This window comes from Lissotriton vulgaris, chromosome 7 (assembly GCF_964263255.1).
Source record: "Lissotriton vulgaris chromosome 7, aLisVul1.2, whole genome shotgun sequence".
NCBI lineage: Eukaryota > Metazoa > Chordata > Amphibia > Caudata > Salamandridae > Lissotriton > Lissotriton vulgaris.
Genome location: NC_141695.1, coordinates 1,727,988,240 through 1,728,003,342, shown reverse-complemented (window position 1 = coordinate 1,728,003,342; position 15,103 = coordinate 1,727,988,240). Strand labels below are relative to the sequence as shown.

Here is a 15,103-nt window from a genome sequence, read left to right as displayed (position 1 = left end):
AACCACCCGCAAATGCCTGTGAACACCCACCCGCATAAGAACATTTTTTGCAGGGTATGGCAAATCTCCCTCTAATTTCTGAATGTTCACAGGAATAAATTGCTCCACGTAGTAATTGGCGGAATTCGACTAGAACTCAGCATTAAAAGAGTGAAGCAGAGTTGCCACATTCTGCAAATACCGCCCACCCTAACTTCTTATTGCCACTTGTCTATCTGATGTCGCAACATCTGCACAAGGCTGAAAATACTGGTAAAGGTGATGCAGGTGTTCCAACCACTGAGGACTTAATTTATCACAAGCCAAAAAGCATTACAAAGCCAAAGCAGGATATCATAGTTCTCCTTAAACAGTAATACGAAATGAATAAAATAAAAGCAACAGACCAATAAATAAAATAAAGATATTCTCTCAGGATCGCTGCACCTTTTATGCTTCTGCAGAATTGATGGATTTTATTACAAATATGGCATTACCTCTATAGTTTGTCAATGTGAATGTATGAATATCTGTATTAAGTTCACTTTAGAGAAAATAATGCATGGTTTGATGCCTGCACCCACCTGAATGGCTAAAGAGCATTGTTGAAGACCAGGAAATCTAAGAGAACCTTGTAAAGATGGCCTGCAAAGTGCATACCCAATCACATAAACACACACATGCATACAAAATGCCACTCATAATGATCAGACCACCCCAAAAATATAAAAGAGGATATCCATTTGCGACTCAAACTATTGATCAGGAAGGATGCGAAGTGAGGGGAGTTATTATATTGATACTGTGACAAGCCATATAGATTTGGGTTCTTTTTGTTAACAATACTTTCAGTGGAACTGTGAAGTAATGGTTTGCCCAGTCACAGTAATAAAACAATAAAATCTGGTTCCCTGCACCAAAATATGTTAAAAAACACAAAAACATATATCTTTTGTTCATAAAAATAAATGAAAATATATATATTTTTTAAGTTGAATGTGAGACTTCTGTAGCTGCTCCATTTCACTGTAGTTACTTTTGACCAATATATTGGATTTGTTTTCTTAGCCGTTCTTTAAGAGGTTCTAAAATATCTTGCCTTCTGACTTTTTTCATTTACAGAGGCTAGCATGTGAATGGCCGCCCCATATACCTAGTTATGCCATACTTAGTTGGTCTTCAATCTCTAATTTTGGCAGATGATTCTTATTTCACGTGGGCCAACACGGTTTTGTCTAGGACCATGAATCGTGGAACGCGGCTGTGCTTTATTAAAATGCTTCCAAAGCAAAATGTGGTTCCTCTGGTATTTTCTACATCTAGGTGTCCCTGGACCATCTCCCAGGATGCAATTTCTCTTCCTACAGCAGGTTGCAGGGATCAGAACAAACAAGACCTGAGCATCTCTCCATTTCATGTAAAATTTAGTAGCTTTTCCTCCAGGACGTATCAGCGTATCAGTGTTCTGTCCAAAGGGTTGAAAAGTCTGACAATCGTTCCCTTAAAGGAGAACTTTCAAATTGCTATATTGAGCTTTGAGAATTTGTCTGAAGGAAGAGGTCTGCCCTAGCAATCTGTAACCCTCTATGTGTCTGCATGCACCTTTCCCATTTGTAGCCAGGAATAGGGTGAAGTTCTAGCAGGTATTAAAGCAGGGTCTCTGGAGGGTCTTCTTGATAGTCCTAAGAGGTGGTGAGTTGTCTGCCATCTTACACTGGTGGAGGGGAGGTTGGCTCTCCATCTGCAGCTGGAGAAATCTCCTTGATGTTGGTTAACTCCACCATGGGACCTTTCTCCATGGCCTGCTCAGCTGGTTGTTTTTCAAAGCCCCGAGAGATGTCTTCAAATGTCCGTCCCCTGGTCTCTGGGACTTTGAAGAAGGTGTAGATGAAGAAGATAAGGAGCAAGACAGCGAAGATGATGAAGACATAATCGCCACAGTATTCCTGGATGTTAAGAAAGAGAAGACATTGATGGTATGTTAGGAATAGGATATAGGTTTGTAGCTGATGTGTGGATTTAACAATGGTTGCTGCCCCTGCTGTTAATATAAGTGACATTGTGTAGCAGGTGACAAGACCATGGGAGAATCCCACAAAAAGAAACTAGAACTCAGAGGCTGCAAACACTGACATCCACCTTAGTTCTACTGGTAAATATGGCTCTAAGCACCTTACCACCAGGGGGAGCTCTGCCAGAAGGCATGGGCTGCCCTCATACTGACCACAAGCTGAGTGCTCCCAGTACTCAAGAGTATCACAGTTACTGAATACATTCTGAGCTATCCAAGTGCTCATGGACAATACGAACAACAATATGAAAGTTAGATACCCCACTGCCACGGGCTTAGAGCAATCTCACACTCACAGTATATGAGAATTCACTCCTTTTTCTGGAGAACTCTGGCTTACCGCTGCTACTGGGAAGAGCATGCCTACAAGGAAGTTGGCTGTCCAATTGGAACAACCGGAGACTGCCATGGCAGCTGGCCGCGGACCTTGGCTGAAGAGCTCCGCAACAATAAACCAAGGTATTGGGCCTGGTCCAATCTCAAAGAAGGCCACAAAGCCAAATATGGCCACCATGCTGACGTAACTCATCCAGAAGATGGTCTCCTGTGGCAAAAGAGCGAAAGAAGAAAAGACGTAAGAGGAATTATCATGGAGAAAGTAGAATGCAGGATCTGAACAGCAGATGAGGTTACAGACACACATATGCCTATCACCTGATAACACATAAATATGAGCATCATCACAGTCCTAAATGCATGATGGCCACCACTAACTAACTGGTGAAGGACCTATAACCCCACATGTTTTCACTTTTACTCTATGTGTATCATCACTAACTTGCAGGTTTATCGATTCTAAAGTCAAGTCCCTCTGCAGACTTGCCCATTTATGCTTGACATATAACACTACTCATTCAAGCAATATCACCCCGCCATGCTACCTGCTGCCCTAGGCCTTTCACATGTTTCACCTTCCATAGCCCCGCCTTGAGGTATAAGAAGGTAAGCATGTTGATGAAGTTCTCACCTTGAGTTTGAGTGCAATGGTCATCAGTATGGCACCAAAGAACATCCCGCCAAGACCGATCAAGTGAAGGGTACGGCGTCCTGCTCGATCAATCAGAAACAGCTGCAAAATGAAAAAGATATATAGAAACTGATAATGTGCCCCAGTCAATTGGTGGATGGCACAGTTAAGTTTGAAGTTTGCAAAAACCAAAACATAGCATTAGTCTATTCCGAGCATGCTCCCACCAATCCCTGAATCTGAAAAATGTCTTGCTATCCTTCGGCTGCCCATTTCCTTCGCTCTCTCTTTATTTGAGCTCAAGTAGTTCCTCTATTTTTCACCTGCCCACAAGGTCGCACTTTTCCGAGCCCTATGGTTTTCCAATGAGCCTTACCGAGACAACTGTGAAGACAACGTTGACAATTCCAGCACCAATAGTAGCGTAGACTGGTTCGGAAACACGGGCACTTTTAAAGATCGTAGTGGAGTAGTAGAAGACCTTGAGGAAGAAAAAGAAGGCATGATGTCTCTCAAACTTCAGAACCTAAATCCACATTCAATCTCACTAGATGGTGATGCACAACTTGAAACCCAGCCATCTTGCATCCATTGTGAAGTTGGTTGCCACCCGCTAATTAGCAGTCATGGAAGAAATTGTGACCATTCGTCCAGCAACACAAAATGAAATCCTAATGCACTGCAACAGGTCCCATCCTGACATCCTTTGTCTACAAACATATTGGCATGACCTGAGCTCTGAACATGACCGCTGGTGGCAATGATATATGTATAGGCCACAAACCCCAAAGATCCTACAACCATGAATTGCTAATACACTCCTAGAACATGGTTGCTTATTTTTTATCAAATGCTCCCTCTGCTTCAATAATATTCTTTGTCCAATATCTAAACTCATAGCAAGTGTCAACAGTGTCCATTAAGGTACATTTGCTTACTACTTGGTTCCAATTTTGTATCCTCATCCCTTCATCCTGGGACTCTGAAAGCAATCATTGTAAGAATCAAACACTCTCCGGTTAATGAGTGCTGCCAAATCAGATCACGGCAAACAGGCGGCACAGTATAACTCTTCTACCCTCCACAATATGAATCTATAGAAGCCTGATCAAATACTAAACTTCACTAAGATAAAATGTTCATTCGTGAATGTTTTATTTTGATCTAGGAGACATTAGTGGTACTATACCAACTGTTCTTTCTCTACGTCTGGAGGATTTCATACTTCTGTCCTATAAAGATCGAAAGGTACATATTCACTTAGTTTCTGGACCTTCACAAGAGCACTGACCAGATTAGGCATATGTAGGGAGACCAGTGTGATCATAAGCTACATCAGCTTTCTCCTCCTTAACCGTGGACTTATTATGTTCTATGATAAAAGTTTGCTTACACTACTAGAGATTTTAAGTATTTCACTTCTGTTTCTGCACATGATTTTGGGTCTACAGTATCAATGGTAGCCTTTACTTTAATATTTCAATAGAGAGTATTGCTTCCACTTTGAATAGATGAGTTAAACTTTTGGCTAATCTTGAGTAGTGTTCTGTGGACATTTAGTTCTAAATTTGGTTCCCGCTAGTGTTTCCCAAGTCGAGATATGAGAAGGGAACCTGAGCCTTCCCAGTGCTATGAATAAGTGAAAAATAGAACTTACAGCATTGATGCCCGACAGCTGCTGAGAGAGCTGCAGTACAATGGCAATAAAGATGGGTTGGCGGTACTTGCTCAAGCGGAAGAGCTCGATGATGGACACCGGCTTCTCCTGTGACATCTTGGCACTTTCCTCCTTCATCTCCTGTATGTCCTGTGATACATCATATGTGCCATGCAACTTTCTCATAACTGGGGAAAGAATTATAGAATCCTGATTAATAAACACATAGGCTGGCATAACATCTTCCCTCCTTTCTCAGCCCACTCTTCAAATGCTTTAAGGCGGTATAAGAAGTGCCACTGCTCATAATTAATCTACAGATACATTTTATTATCAGGAACCTCACTGCCCTTGATAAGCGCCCAAATGACAGTAGATGTCCTACTCCTACCATAGTGTTTCACTTGGTATAATAAGTCCAGTCCTCAATAGTTTCCCACTTGGTATCAGAATATACACCACCCACAATGGTCTACGCACAGTTTTCAGAAAACCTCCAAACTTCCAGCTTGCCTCTGAAACTCTACTATAATCAATGATACCCCAATTTGCACCATAAAGACTATCAAACTTGCAAACCCCCAAACAACTACTCCAAGTGTAAAAACACTCAATCTCTAGACAGTTGTCAATAGCCCCATCACCATGTAGAGAAAGACAGTGTAGCAAAACTCTAAGGGCATAGATAATCCCTAGATCAGAATCCATTCAACCGCATTGCCTTCACCAATTATTCCAACGACTGAATATCTCGTATGTCACTGGGTTAATTTGTCTCTGTAATTGTGGTTTTGTAATTTTTTCGGTTCTTCACTTATTGTCTCTGTACGTCTTTAGTTGTAAATAACCATTTTTTTGCTTGTGTTTGAACATTATGTATTATACACCAAGGTTCTTTTTAAATGTGGATAATGAAATAAATAAGTAAATGAAATGTATACAAAGGATAAAAATAACAAACAAAATATACTATAATCAAAATAAAAAAATTGAAGAATTTTTGGATAAATTACTGTTTCAGCACACATTTATTTGAATATTGTGGAGGGTCTATTCTTTTGTTTGGATTCTGATCTAGGGATTATCTATGCCCTTAGAGTTTTGCTACACTGTCTTTCTCTACATAGTTTACCTTCCCTATGAGTAGCTAACTGAATACATTGTAGGGGCCCCCTTTTTCCTATAGAATAGCCCCATCACCTCCACTTATTTCCTGACTGCAGATATTACAATAGTCTAATCAATCTTTAGTCAAGTCTCAGAAGACTCACCACAGCCAATAACATCCCAATAAGTTTCACAAGTCTCCCCACCTCAATAATCCTCCAATGAATGCCCCTTGGTGATTAACCTTTATCCCCAGAAGCCCTCAATAGTTCCACCATACTCAATAGTCTCCAAACAGGTAACAAAGCTCCTCTACCTTCAAACCTCTCCCATCAAGCCCCAGAAGCCCAAACACATAGCACAATCCTCGAAAAGCTATCAGGAACCACCACCACCACCTTCAGTAACCTCCTGGATGCTATTACTAGGACTAATCGCCCAATATGTATCAGAAATCATATCATCCTCAATAATCTCAAATTCACCTGCCACATCACCCTCAATAGTCTCCTTTGAGGGTATCAAAAGCCCCACCATTCACAATGATCATCAACTGCCATCTAAAGTTCCACCATCCTCAAAAACCTCCCATCAGATACTCACCACGTCAATAATAAGGGATAATTATGGAACAACCCAATGGTCTCAATGACCTCCAGGGGCGTATCAGAAGAAAGACTGCCTTTTAGAATCTGTCTATTGGTCTTGGAAACCACAGAACTGTCAATATTCTATTGTGAGCTCCCAGAAGCCATGCTATTAGAAGTCATCTCCCAGTGGTTACCACTGCTGCTTAGAATAAAGACTCATCAATCAACCTGTGTAGCTAAGAACCTCATGGTAGACGCTGTGCCCAGCTTCAGCATTCCTGTTTCTCTTGGGGACTTGGGCAAAGTTCCTCTATTAAGACAAGATAGCCCTACGACTGCCAGAATGAGTCGGTGCCTCAGTTCTGGGCTCCTATTCTATATGCCAGCAGAAAGTACGTTGGCAGAGGCACTGCCCATAGAAGAGCGGGAAAACCTCACGTACTGGCCTGAGCTCGCTCCTCCTCCATTTTGATGATGAGCAGGAAACGTGGGCTCTCTGGGCAGAAGGGCAGCAGACAGATCTGTATGAAGGCTGGGAAGACAGTGAAGGCAAGGAGAAGGGGCCAGAGGCGCTCAGTCCCCATGATGACATCCAGACCGAAGACCTGCAGAGAGAGAGGAGGGCAGGAGACAGAGAGGAGGCAGGGCAAGGGATAAATAATAGCGGAAAGGAGGGGGTGCAGGTTAAAATACAAGAGAGGGATGAAGTAATGAATTGAGAGAAGCAAGGGAGCAAAAAGGATGGAAGGGGGAATAAAGGAAATAGAGAGAGAGAGAGAAATGGTTGGTAGGTGGAACCAAGAAAAAGATGAAGGAAGGTAAAAAGCGGTGGAGAAAGGTTAATAACTGGATACTACGGGCAGTGTTTTCATAATATGAAAAAGACTCATATTCTGCAAGAGTTGTTAACACAACACCAAGATTAGAACATAATGGGTCTGATTCACAGAGGCAAATGTACTTGTTTCCGTAAGTTAACTCTATTTTTTGGTATTCACAAACTACAAGTTACGAGTACGTTTATGAGTGTAGAGACTCCGCTGTCTGGGTGGAGCACTCCGCACATAAAAAGATAGGCCTGTACTAAACTCAACTATTAACGTGTGGTTGGTGAATACCCAAAAAAGAGTAAACTTACACAAAAGTGCATGTGTACCTTTGTGAATCAGGCCCACTGTCTGCAGATTCACACACTACAGCAAACATATCTATCAAGTGGCCTATAACGAATTAACTGACAAATTCTCTATGCCATCCTTCTCAGTAAGTAATCTGCCACCTTCGCTGCCTCACTTCCCACCCTCCATTGTTGTTCCTGCCCCTACCGTCACTCTGACGGTCCCCTTTACACACATCTATCATTGCCCTTATCAAACATGTAGTGTCTTCCCAGCGATTTTACCCAAAAGGACTGCGCCACACATGGAGCGTAATATCACACGTCGTTGTTCGTCTCTGTGTAACTAGAAACTCAACATTCTAAAGCGACCTTCACTGTAATATACTCTACTCATTATATCATAGCTCTATAGAGTTCATCAGGAGCCAAAAGGGCTCTGCCATTGTTTATTCGCAAGACGCTACATTTCTCTCTCTGTCAAAATGAAAATGTACCAGTTTTACAAAATATATACACACATATACATTTAGGCCTCTTCAATTAATCTCTTTGGTGCTGTAATTGTTCGACCTGAACGCATCGTGTTATGGTGATACCTTCCACCATCATGATCCAAGATCTGGTGTGATGGTGAAAATGCAGCAGCAGTCACTGGTGCTTCAGAATTGGTCCCTACTTCACCATGGAGATCTGGTGTACAAAGAATCACATGCCGAAAGTGAGACGAGTTTCTGGTATAAGTTTCCCCAGGGTACTGGGCAGTCACCATGTGTCCTTTGGTGGACTCCACTTGGAAAGATTTCGCATAAATGGGAGCATCAGATTTTCTTTTCTGGATCCGACGTACGAGGACTCTGTTTCCTCTCTTGAAGATGATGTTTTTTTGCATGTCGTCTCCGGTCAGCATATGTCTTCATCTTTTGTTTCTGAACCAAGTCCCTCATATAATAATAATAATAATAAAACTGTGATTTATAGAGCGCGAACAGCTACCTCCTACTCTTTGAGGTGCGGAGAGATATATTGCTTGAATGGGACGTGTTTAAGCAATCTTGCAGAAGCATTCTGGACCAATTGCAGTTTCTTTATCTGGTATGCTGGAAGGCCTAAATATAGGCCATTCGCGTAGTCCAGGCGGGAGGTTACTGCAGCATGAACCACTGAGCGACAGCAGTTTTCTGGGAGTTGCATTCTCATCTCCTTCTCTCTGATTGGTCCACTGAAGTATCTTGTTTGCATTGTTCTCCTGAACATCAATGTCGCCAGACTTTCACCATTGGTTGAGTGAGGTGTTGAACGGTAAGCTCTCAATGTAGAGTTGAACACAATTTGTAAATTGAGCTTTTAGAGAGTAGCATGCAGGACAGCTTTCTTTAGCGGGCTCATGAATCTTAACCAGTCCATTGGTCTAAGGCCACAGAGGAGCTACATGATTTACATTCAGATGCTCAAACAAGTCTTTGAACATCTGACTATTAAAAGACAGGCCATCGTCAGATTTTAGTATGGGTGGAGTACCCCAAATTGCAAAGATGCCATCCAGCCTCTCAATGACTCTGTTTTGAGTGGTGGATGAGAGATCCTCAATTAATGGAAATCACAAGTATTCATCCACGGTCACCATCAGGTGATGTCCGTTGACAAAAAAAGTCAATGGCTATTCTCTCCCAGGTATGCTTCAGGAGATCTGACATATTTAGAGTGTGTTGAGTAACTCTTATAGAAAGGCAGTTGCATAGATGGTAGGCCTTGAATTCCTTTCAAGCCACTCATTGAGATACAGAAACCAGACTCGGTCTCCAAGAGCTCGTTTAGTGGCAACAATTCCCCTATGTCCTTCATGGGCAGCTTCAATCATTTTCTGCCACAGACTCTCCGGAATCAAGATTCGTGACCCTTGCAATGTAACTTCCTCTTGAGTTATGGACGGCTCATCTTTGAAATTCCTATATGTTGATATTCACCCTTGCAGATGAGAAGTCAAGTGTGCTGGTTCCACGACTGATATGTAATTCTATATTTCACATTTAGCATGTCACTCTTGGGGCGCATTACAGTGATAATCTGGGCTAACGAAATGGCAGCTGGTGTGCTTGATTTTACAATAAAGTTGAGATAAGCTTCAGCTGACTTGGAAGGAGTGCTATGACCTTGAATGGACACTATGGAAAAGTCATCAGTAGGGTTCTGAACCTTTCCTGGATGATGCACAATTTTATAATTGTACTGCTGTAGCCATAGTCTCTAACGTTCAATGCGAGGAGGTATCTTGGCCTTTGGATTGCCTAATATTGGTAGTACTGCTTGATGATCAGTTAACAGCGTAAAAGGCTTTCTGTGCAGAAATACATGAAAGTGTTCACACGGCCATACCACGGCTAAACTTTCTTTTTCAGGTTGTAAGCACGTTCTGGCTGGGATAAACTCCTACTTGCATATGCCACAATATGTTTACGAGCATTCGGGTGTCCTCCGTGCTGTAAAGTATAGGACCTAAACCGACTTAGCTAGCGTCAACAACAACCTCTGTATAAAGTTTCGGATTGAAAAAAGCCCTTTCAGAAGCATTCTCAATGGGTTGTTTGATTTTTTTTAAACCTGTTCTTACATTCCTGTGGCCACTGAAACGAAACATTCTTTTTCTTCAACTCTCTCAATGGAGCACTTACAGTGGCAAAGTCTTGTATATATCTAGAACAGTAGGTGGCCTTGCCAAGAAATGAACACCCCATTGCAACATCTTGTAGAGGTTCAGCATTTGACAGCGCTTGTGCTTTAGCAGGATCTTGTGTCATACCCCATCAGAAGAAATATAATAAAATAAGAATTTTTACTGTGTCTTGAGGAATTCATATTTATCTGCATTCAAGGTCAAACCTGCATCAGCCAGTAAACGACATACTTGTGTGAGAGCCTTGGCATGCTGTTTTTGGGTAGCTCCGAAAACCTGTCATCACTAGAATTGAACACATTCATGACAGGCTATATGGTACGTCAAATGACGTCTTGAAAACGTTTTGTAGCTGATGACATATAAAAGCTGAGCCTTTTGTATCTAAACAGACCAATATGGGTAGGAAAGGTTGTAATGTACCTTCAGTTTTCAATGTATTTCAACTGAAGATAACCTTTATTCAAATCAAGGCGAATAAAAACCTCTGCCCCATTTAATTGTGGTATCATATCAGCAATGTATGGAACTGTATGTCGTTCTGGTTTAATTGCCTGGTTTACCTGACGCATGTCAATGCATATGTGTACCGCTCCTTCACTAACCTTCTTAGGCACTACCACTATTGGAGAAACCCATGGCATCGGGCCAGTCAAACGCTCAATAATATCATGCTTAAGTAACAATTCAATTTCATTTTTAACTGCATCTTGAAAGTGAAAATCAATTCACCTATGTCTCTGAGCGACCAGACAGACATCCTCATTAATATGGGAAGGATGTGGCATAACAGCCAGATCTGCTGACTTTGGAACTGGGAAACCAGGTTCAAGTCTCGTTATCGGCTCAACATCCTGTGATTATAGGCAAATCACTTAATTTCCCAGTACCTATCAGAAATGAATGAGTACCCATGTAATGTAAGTGGTGCTCCTGTAAAGCACTCCAATACCTTCAGGTCAAGTTTGCACTATATAAAAACTGCAAAAAAACAAATATGCAACCTAAATGTCATAGTTTTAAGCTTTCCTAAACCATGAAATAACGAAGGGAACAGGCTTACTATTTCATGGTGAGCATTCATGTTATAGTTCACAGAAATCAGTCCCATATCAAAAGATGCGCTGAAGCTGCGTAGACAGGTACTTGACCCTGTCCCTTGAAACACATTGATGGGTGCTTACACCTTTGTTTTCTTGTGTTTCATTGTCGGTACAAATTAGCTTTATTTTTTAAGAGTGTTGATGCAGCTCATGTTTAGACTTTCGTTTTTGACTGCATACATTTTGGTGAGAGATTCAATTCATTATATTTCTCCTCAGGCATAATGTTTAGTGACGCACCACTGTCGATGATGAAAGGTATCAAACAGTCATTTACTTTCAGTGTAATTTTAGGGCAATATTTGAATGACTTTGGTGCTTTGTCATTTCAACATTTCTTTGACTGTCATTTTTCTTCACATGTGGCTAGTCCAACATGCACATGCTTTTCTGAATTAACATCAACATGAGAGCAGCTTTGTAGACCAGTAGGGAACTTAATGAGACCGGATGTGGTGGTTTTTTGGCCACTGTTTCTGACACATTCTCATTGTGACCTTGTGACTTACTGGCTTCTGGATCATCCTTGATTATAAATGGAAATGTTATTTTCTTCTTGTTCTCCATTGGAGGAACAACCTGCCAATATTCCAAACCCCTCACTAACTTTCAGTCTTCAAAGAACCGTGGAGTTGTTCTGAGCCCCACTCAGCGGCTTTGCTGGCTCACCTCTTCAGGTATGGGCGACTCCGTAAGCACAACCCCAGGCGCTTGTCCTTGGGTTCCTTTGCCCAGTGCTGTGGTCTCTTTAATTACTTCTGGTAAGAAGACAACCGTTTTTTGCATCTAGGTTGCTTTTTATCTAGTGTCTCTGTGAACTTGCTTACAACTGGTAGATCTCTGTCTCAAAGCACGTGCAGTGTTATCTTGCAATTGGCTGTTGCTTTGTACTTTATGACACAGGGTGGATCTCTGCTTCGCAGCACTTGTAATCTTAGCGTTATCACTCTGTACTAGGTTTGTCACTATGTTGCGTAGTAGCGTGGTACCTTTATGTACGGCCTGACCAAAGACATATTAATTCTCTGTAAATGCTTTCATTTTCACCTGCTTCACAGAGGCTGAAACTGTGCTTTGACTCCACATGCACTCGGCATCGATTATGTCCTTTGACTATGGCACACGTGTCACACACGAGCTGTTTGCCTGGACCACGCCAAACTCGCTGAGAAAGCACTATGAATTTTTAGGTTACTTATTCGCTATCTCGTCGCCATTTATAGCATCTGTCCAGACAGGGTACCCGTAAATGACTATGCCACAAACGGAGCTTAGTATAACACAACTTTATATGTATGTGTGTAACAGTGAACTCAACATTCTAAAGCAACCTTTCCTCTAATACACTGTAACCATTACGTCATAGTTCTACGGAGTTTATCAGGAGCCAAAAGGGTTCCATCATTGTTAACTCGCAAGACACTTCATTCCCATAGCGGGACATTTTGCTTCCTCACTATGCCCTGAAGTTTCCCCATAGTCCTTCTCTACCACCTGGACTACAACAGGGGGTGCTCTCTCACCTCCTGAACCACTGCCTCACTGAGGGCTCACAGTCACCCAGTATCTGGACAGTCCATATAGGAATTCTGGACACATTCATGGTGCACTCTCCATCTGAGATGCTCGTCCTCATCCTTCTTGGCTGTCCTTCCGTACCACTTCTTCAATGTGCCAGCGCCCCATGTTCCTGCACTTCCACCGCTGACCTGCAAGCGGACCCCTCTCATCCCCCTGACTGTGACCTGCCTGCCTCCTCTGCCCAACCCTTCCCTCCTACTCCTCGGATGTCGTTGCCCCTTATCTTCAGGGACCAACCTTCTCCCGCTTTTATCTGCCCGGTCACCCCCTTCTGACACATCTCGGGGGTGTCATACAGCCCATAATAGCAACAGATAGCAATCCTCACCCTGCTGTTTTGGGTCAGTCATCATGATTGGGGTCTTCAAAGTTGCAAAGCTATCCACTTTGTCACATCTGCACAGCACAAGCAGTACTGAGTAAACTTCCAAATGTATGAAAATGACATGTAACTCCATCCATGGTTAGACAACAGCCCAAATGACAGCACCAAAAGGATCTGGTGCTTGCGCCGCATCCTTCAGTGGATTGTGAAAAGGTTCTTCTGCATGAGCCAGAACTCTGGTCATCCTAATGGGAGAAAGTGAGTCTCTCTCACTACCCTTTGACTGGCCTCTGGGTCTGGGGCCTGAGCGAAATGTGGTTAATTTCCTTTGTGGAAATAATGTGAGATGCCCAAAACTGTGCATTATTATCTAAAGTGCCAGTCTGGCATTGTGAGCTGTTTTTCTTAGTGTGAAATGCAATGTTAGGGTGCATTTCACCCTAAAAAAGTGGTGCAAAATTGCACTTGATGCATACAACACCCACTGATGTTCTGTCCATGGTGAAGCAGCATTCCCCATACATGGATGGATGAATGGTGGACTCCAGATGAACAGTACTCTAGGATTGGTTTTAACTCTAGACGATGTGGTGGGAACAGATGACCAACTGGACTAGAATGGGTTAGGTGTATGGGAAGGGTGTGACTGGTACCTGCTCACAGAACTTGCCGGCACATGATCTTGCAGTTCTTGAAGCAGTGCGTCTGGCTGAGCACTGTTTCAATTCTATTATCAAGGGCTTACAGAATCTCTTGCAGTGGTGATGATGCAGAACACTTGATTGGAAATGTGCACTCAGAATGCATATGCTAAGGTGATTTGGGCAGTAACCACTGCATGAGATTCACAGTTACCTACAGCTCCAGATAGGTTTATGGTTGTAAATGATTCCACTAGCATTCTAATCTCCCAGTCTGAAAAATACGGCTGCGCACAAACCTCCTTCCCCGCAAGCCCACCTTGACCGCCCACCCCTTGTCCCACCTAACACTGTAAAGACCATCCCCACCTTCAAAAACCTACATTCTTCCACTCCATACAAAATCTTCCTTCTTATATAAACACAAAGCCTGCTCTCTCACCTGTGCAATCAGGATGCCCACCACAATGGCCAGCTGGTGGAGAGTCCCAAAGGCGCCCCGCAGCCTGGTCGGTGCGAGCTCCCCAACGTACATGGGCACAAAGCCAGTGGTGAGTCCGCAGTAGATCCCAACTATGAAGCGTCCAATGATGAGCATCTCATAGGAATAGGCCAGTTTGGAGAAGCCCATGAGTGCCCCACTGATGATGGGTAGGATGTTGGAAAAAAGCATAGAGTTCCTCCTATGTGGGAGAGTGAAAGAAGAAGGTGTGGACATGGAGACAACTGTGAATCCACTCATGGTGATACAGAGGTCAAAAGGTAGGAATGTCTACAAAACCCAATCATCAATCACTCACCTGCCAAAGCGGTTGACAAACAGCCCCACGGAGAAGGATCCTACCATGCCACCCACAGCAAAGATGGCAACCGACACCGACCAGAGAGAGGTCAGGAGCTCTTGGGACATCCATTGTCCTGTCCGGCGCATGTACGTCTCATTGTAGAATGTCTGAATGATCTGAAGACAGGAAATAATACAAAAGACTTAGAAGGACTGTATCCCAGAGGGCAGGGATCTGTAGAGAAACTGGCCTGATGTGAGGGCCAATCTCAGGACTAGGCAAGCATTGGAAGAGCCAATAGGTTTCAGCGATGACCTTGTCTATTTGAATGTCTTTTAGCCTTGTTGTCTAGCAGCACATCTGCCATTTAGTATGGCTGAAAGCTACAGAAAGACCAGAATCCCAGCTTTGAAAAAGCAGGAATGTGATACCGGGCAGGACTATGGTACACGACGGAAAGCTGTTTGAAGGGCCTAGCTCTTGTACGGCAGTGGGTTCCGACAGTA

General features: G+C 42.9%; 1 protein-coding gene across 1 annotated transcript in view; it reads right to left on the bottom strand.

Moving 5' to 3' along the window:
* Nucleotides 1-274: 274 nt before the first annotated feature.
* The window catches only part of LOC147706467 (solute carrier family 2, facilitated glucose transporter member 3-like), a 35,971-nt gene continuing 21,142 nt past the window's right edge, over nucleotides 275-15,103 (bottom strand). The window contains exons 3-10 of the mRNA XM_086932978.1: nucleotides 14,613-14,773; nucleotides 14,255-14,495; nucleotides 6,814-6,976; nucleotides 4,675-4,862; nucleotides 3,394-3,498; nucleotides 3,018-3,119; nucleotides 2,391-2,594; nucleotides 275-1,925 (exon numbers count right to left, since the gene is read on the bottom strand). Coding sequence (XP_086789104.1) covers nucleotides 1,689-1,925; nucleotides 2,391-2,594; nucleotides 3,018-3,119; nucleotides 3,394-3,498; nucleotides 4,675-4,862; nucleotides 6,814-6,976; nucleotides 14,255-14,495; nucleotides 14,613-14,773 — 1,401 coding nt within the window. The 3' untranslated portion in view covers nucleotides 275-1,688. The remainder of the gene's footprint in view (nucleotides 1,926-2,390; nucleotides 2,595-3,017; nucleotides 3,120-3,393; nucleotides 3,499-4,674; nucleotides 4,863-6,813; nucleotides 6,977-14,254; nucleotides 14,496-14,612; nucleotides 14,774-15,103) is intronic.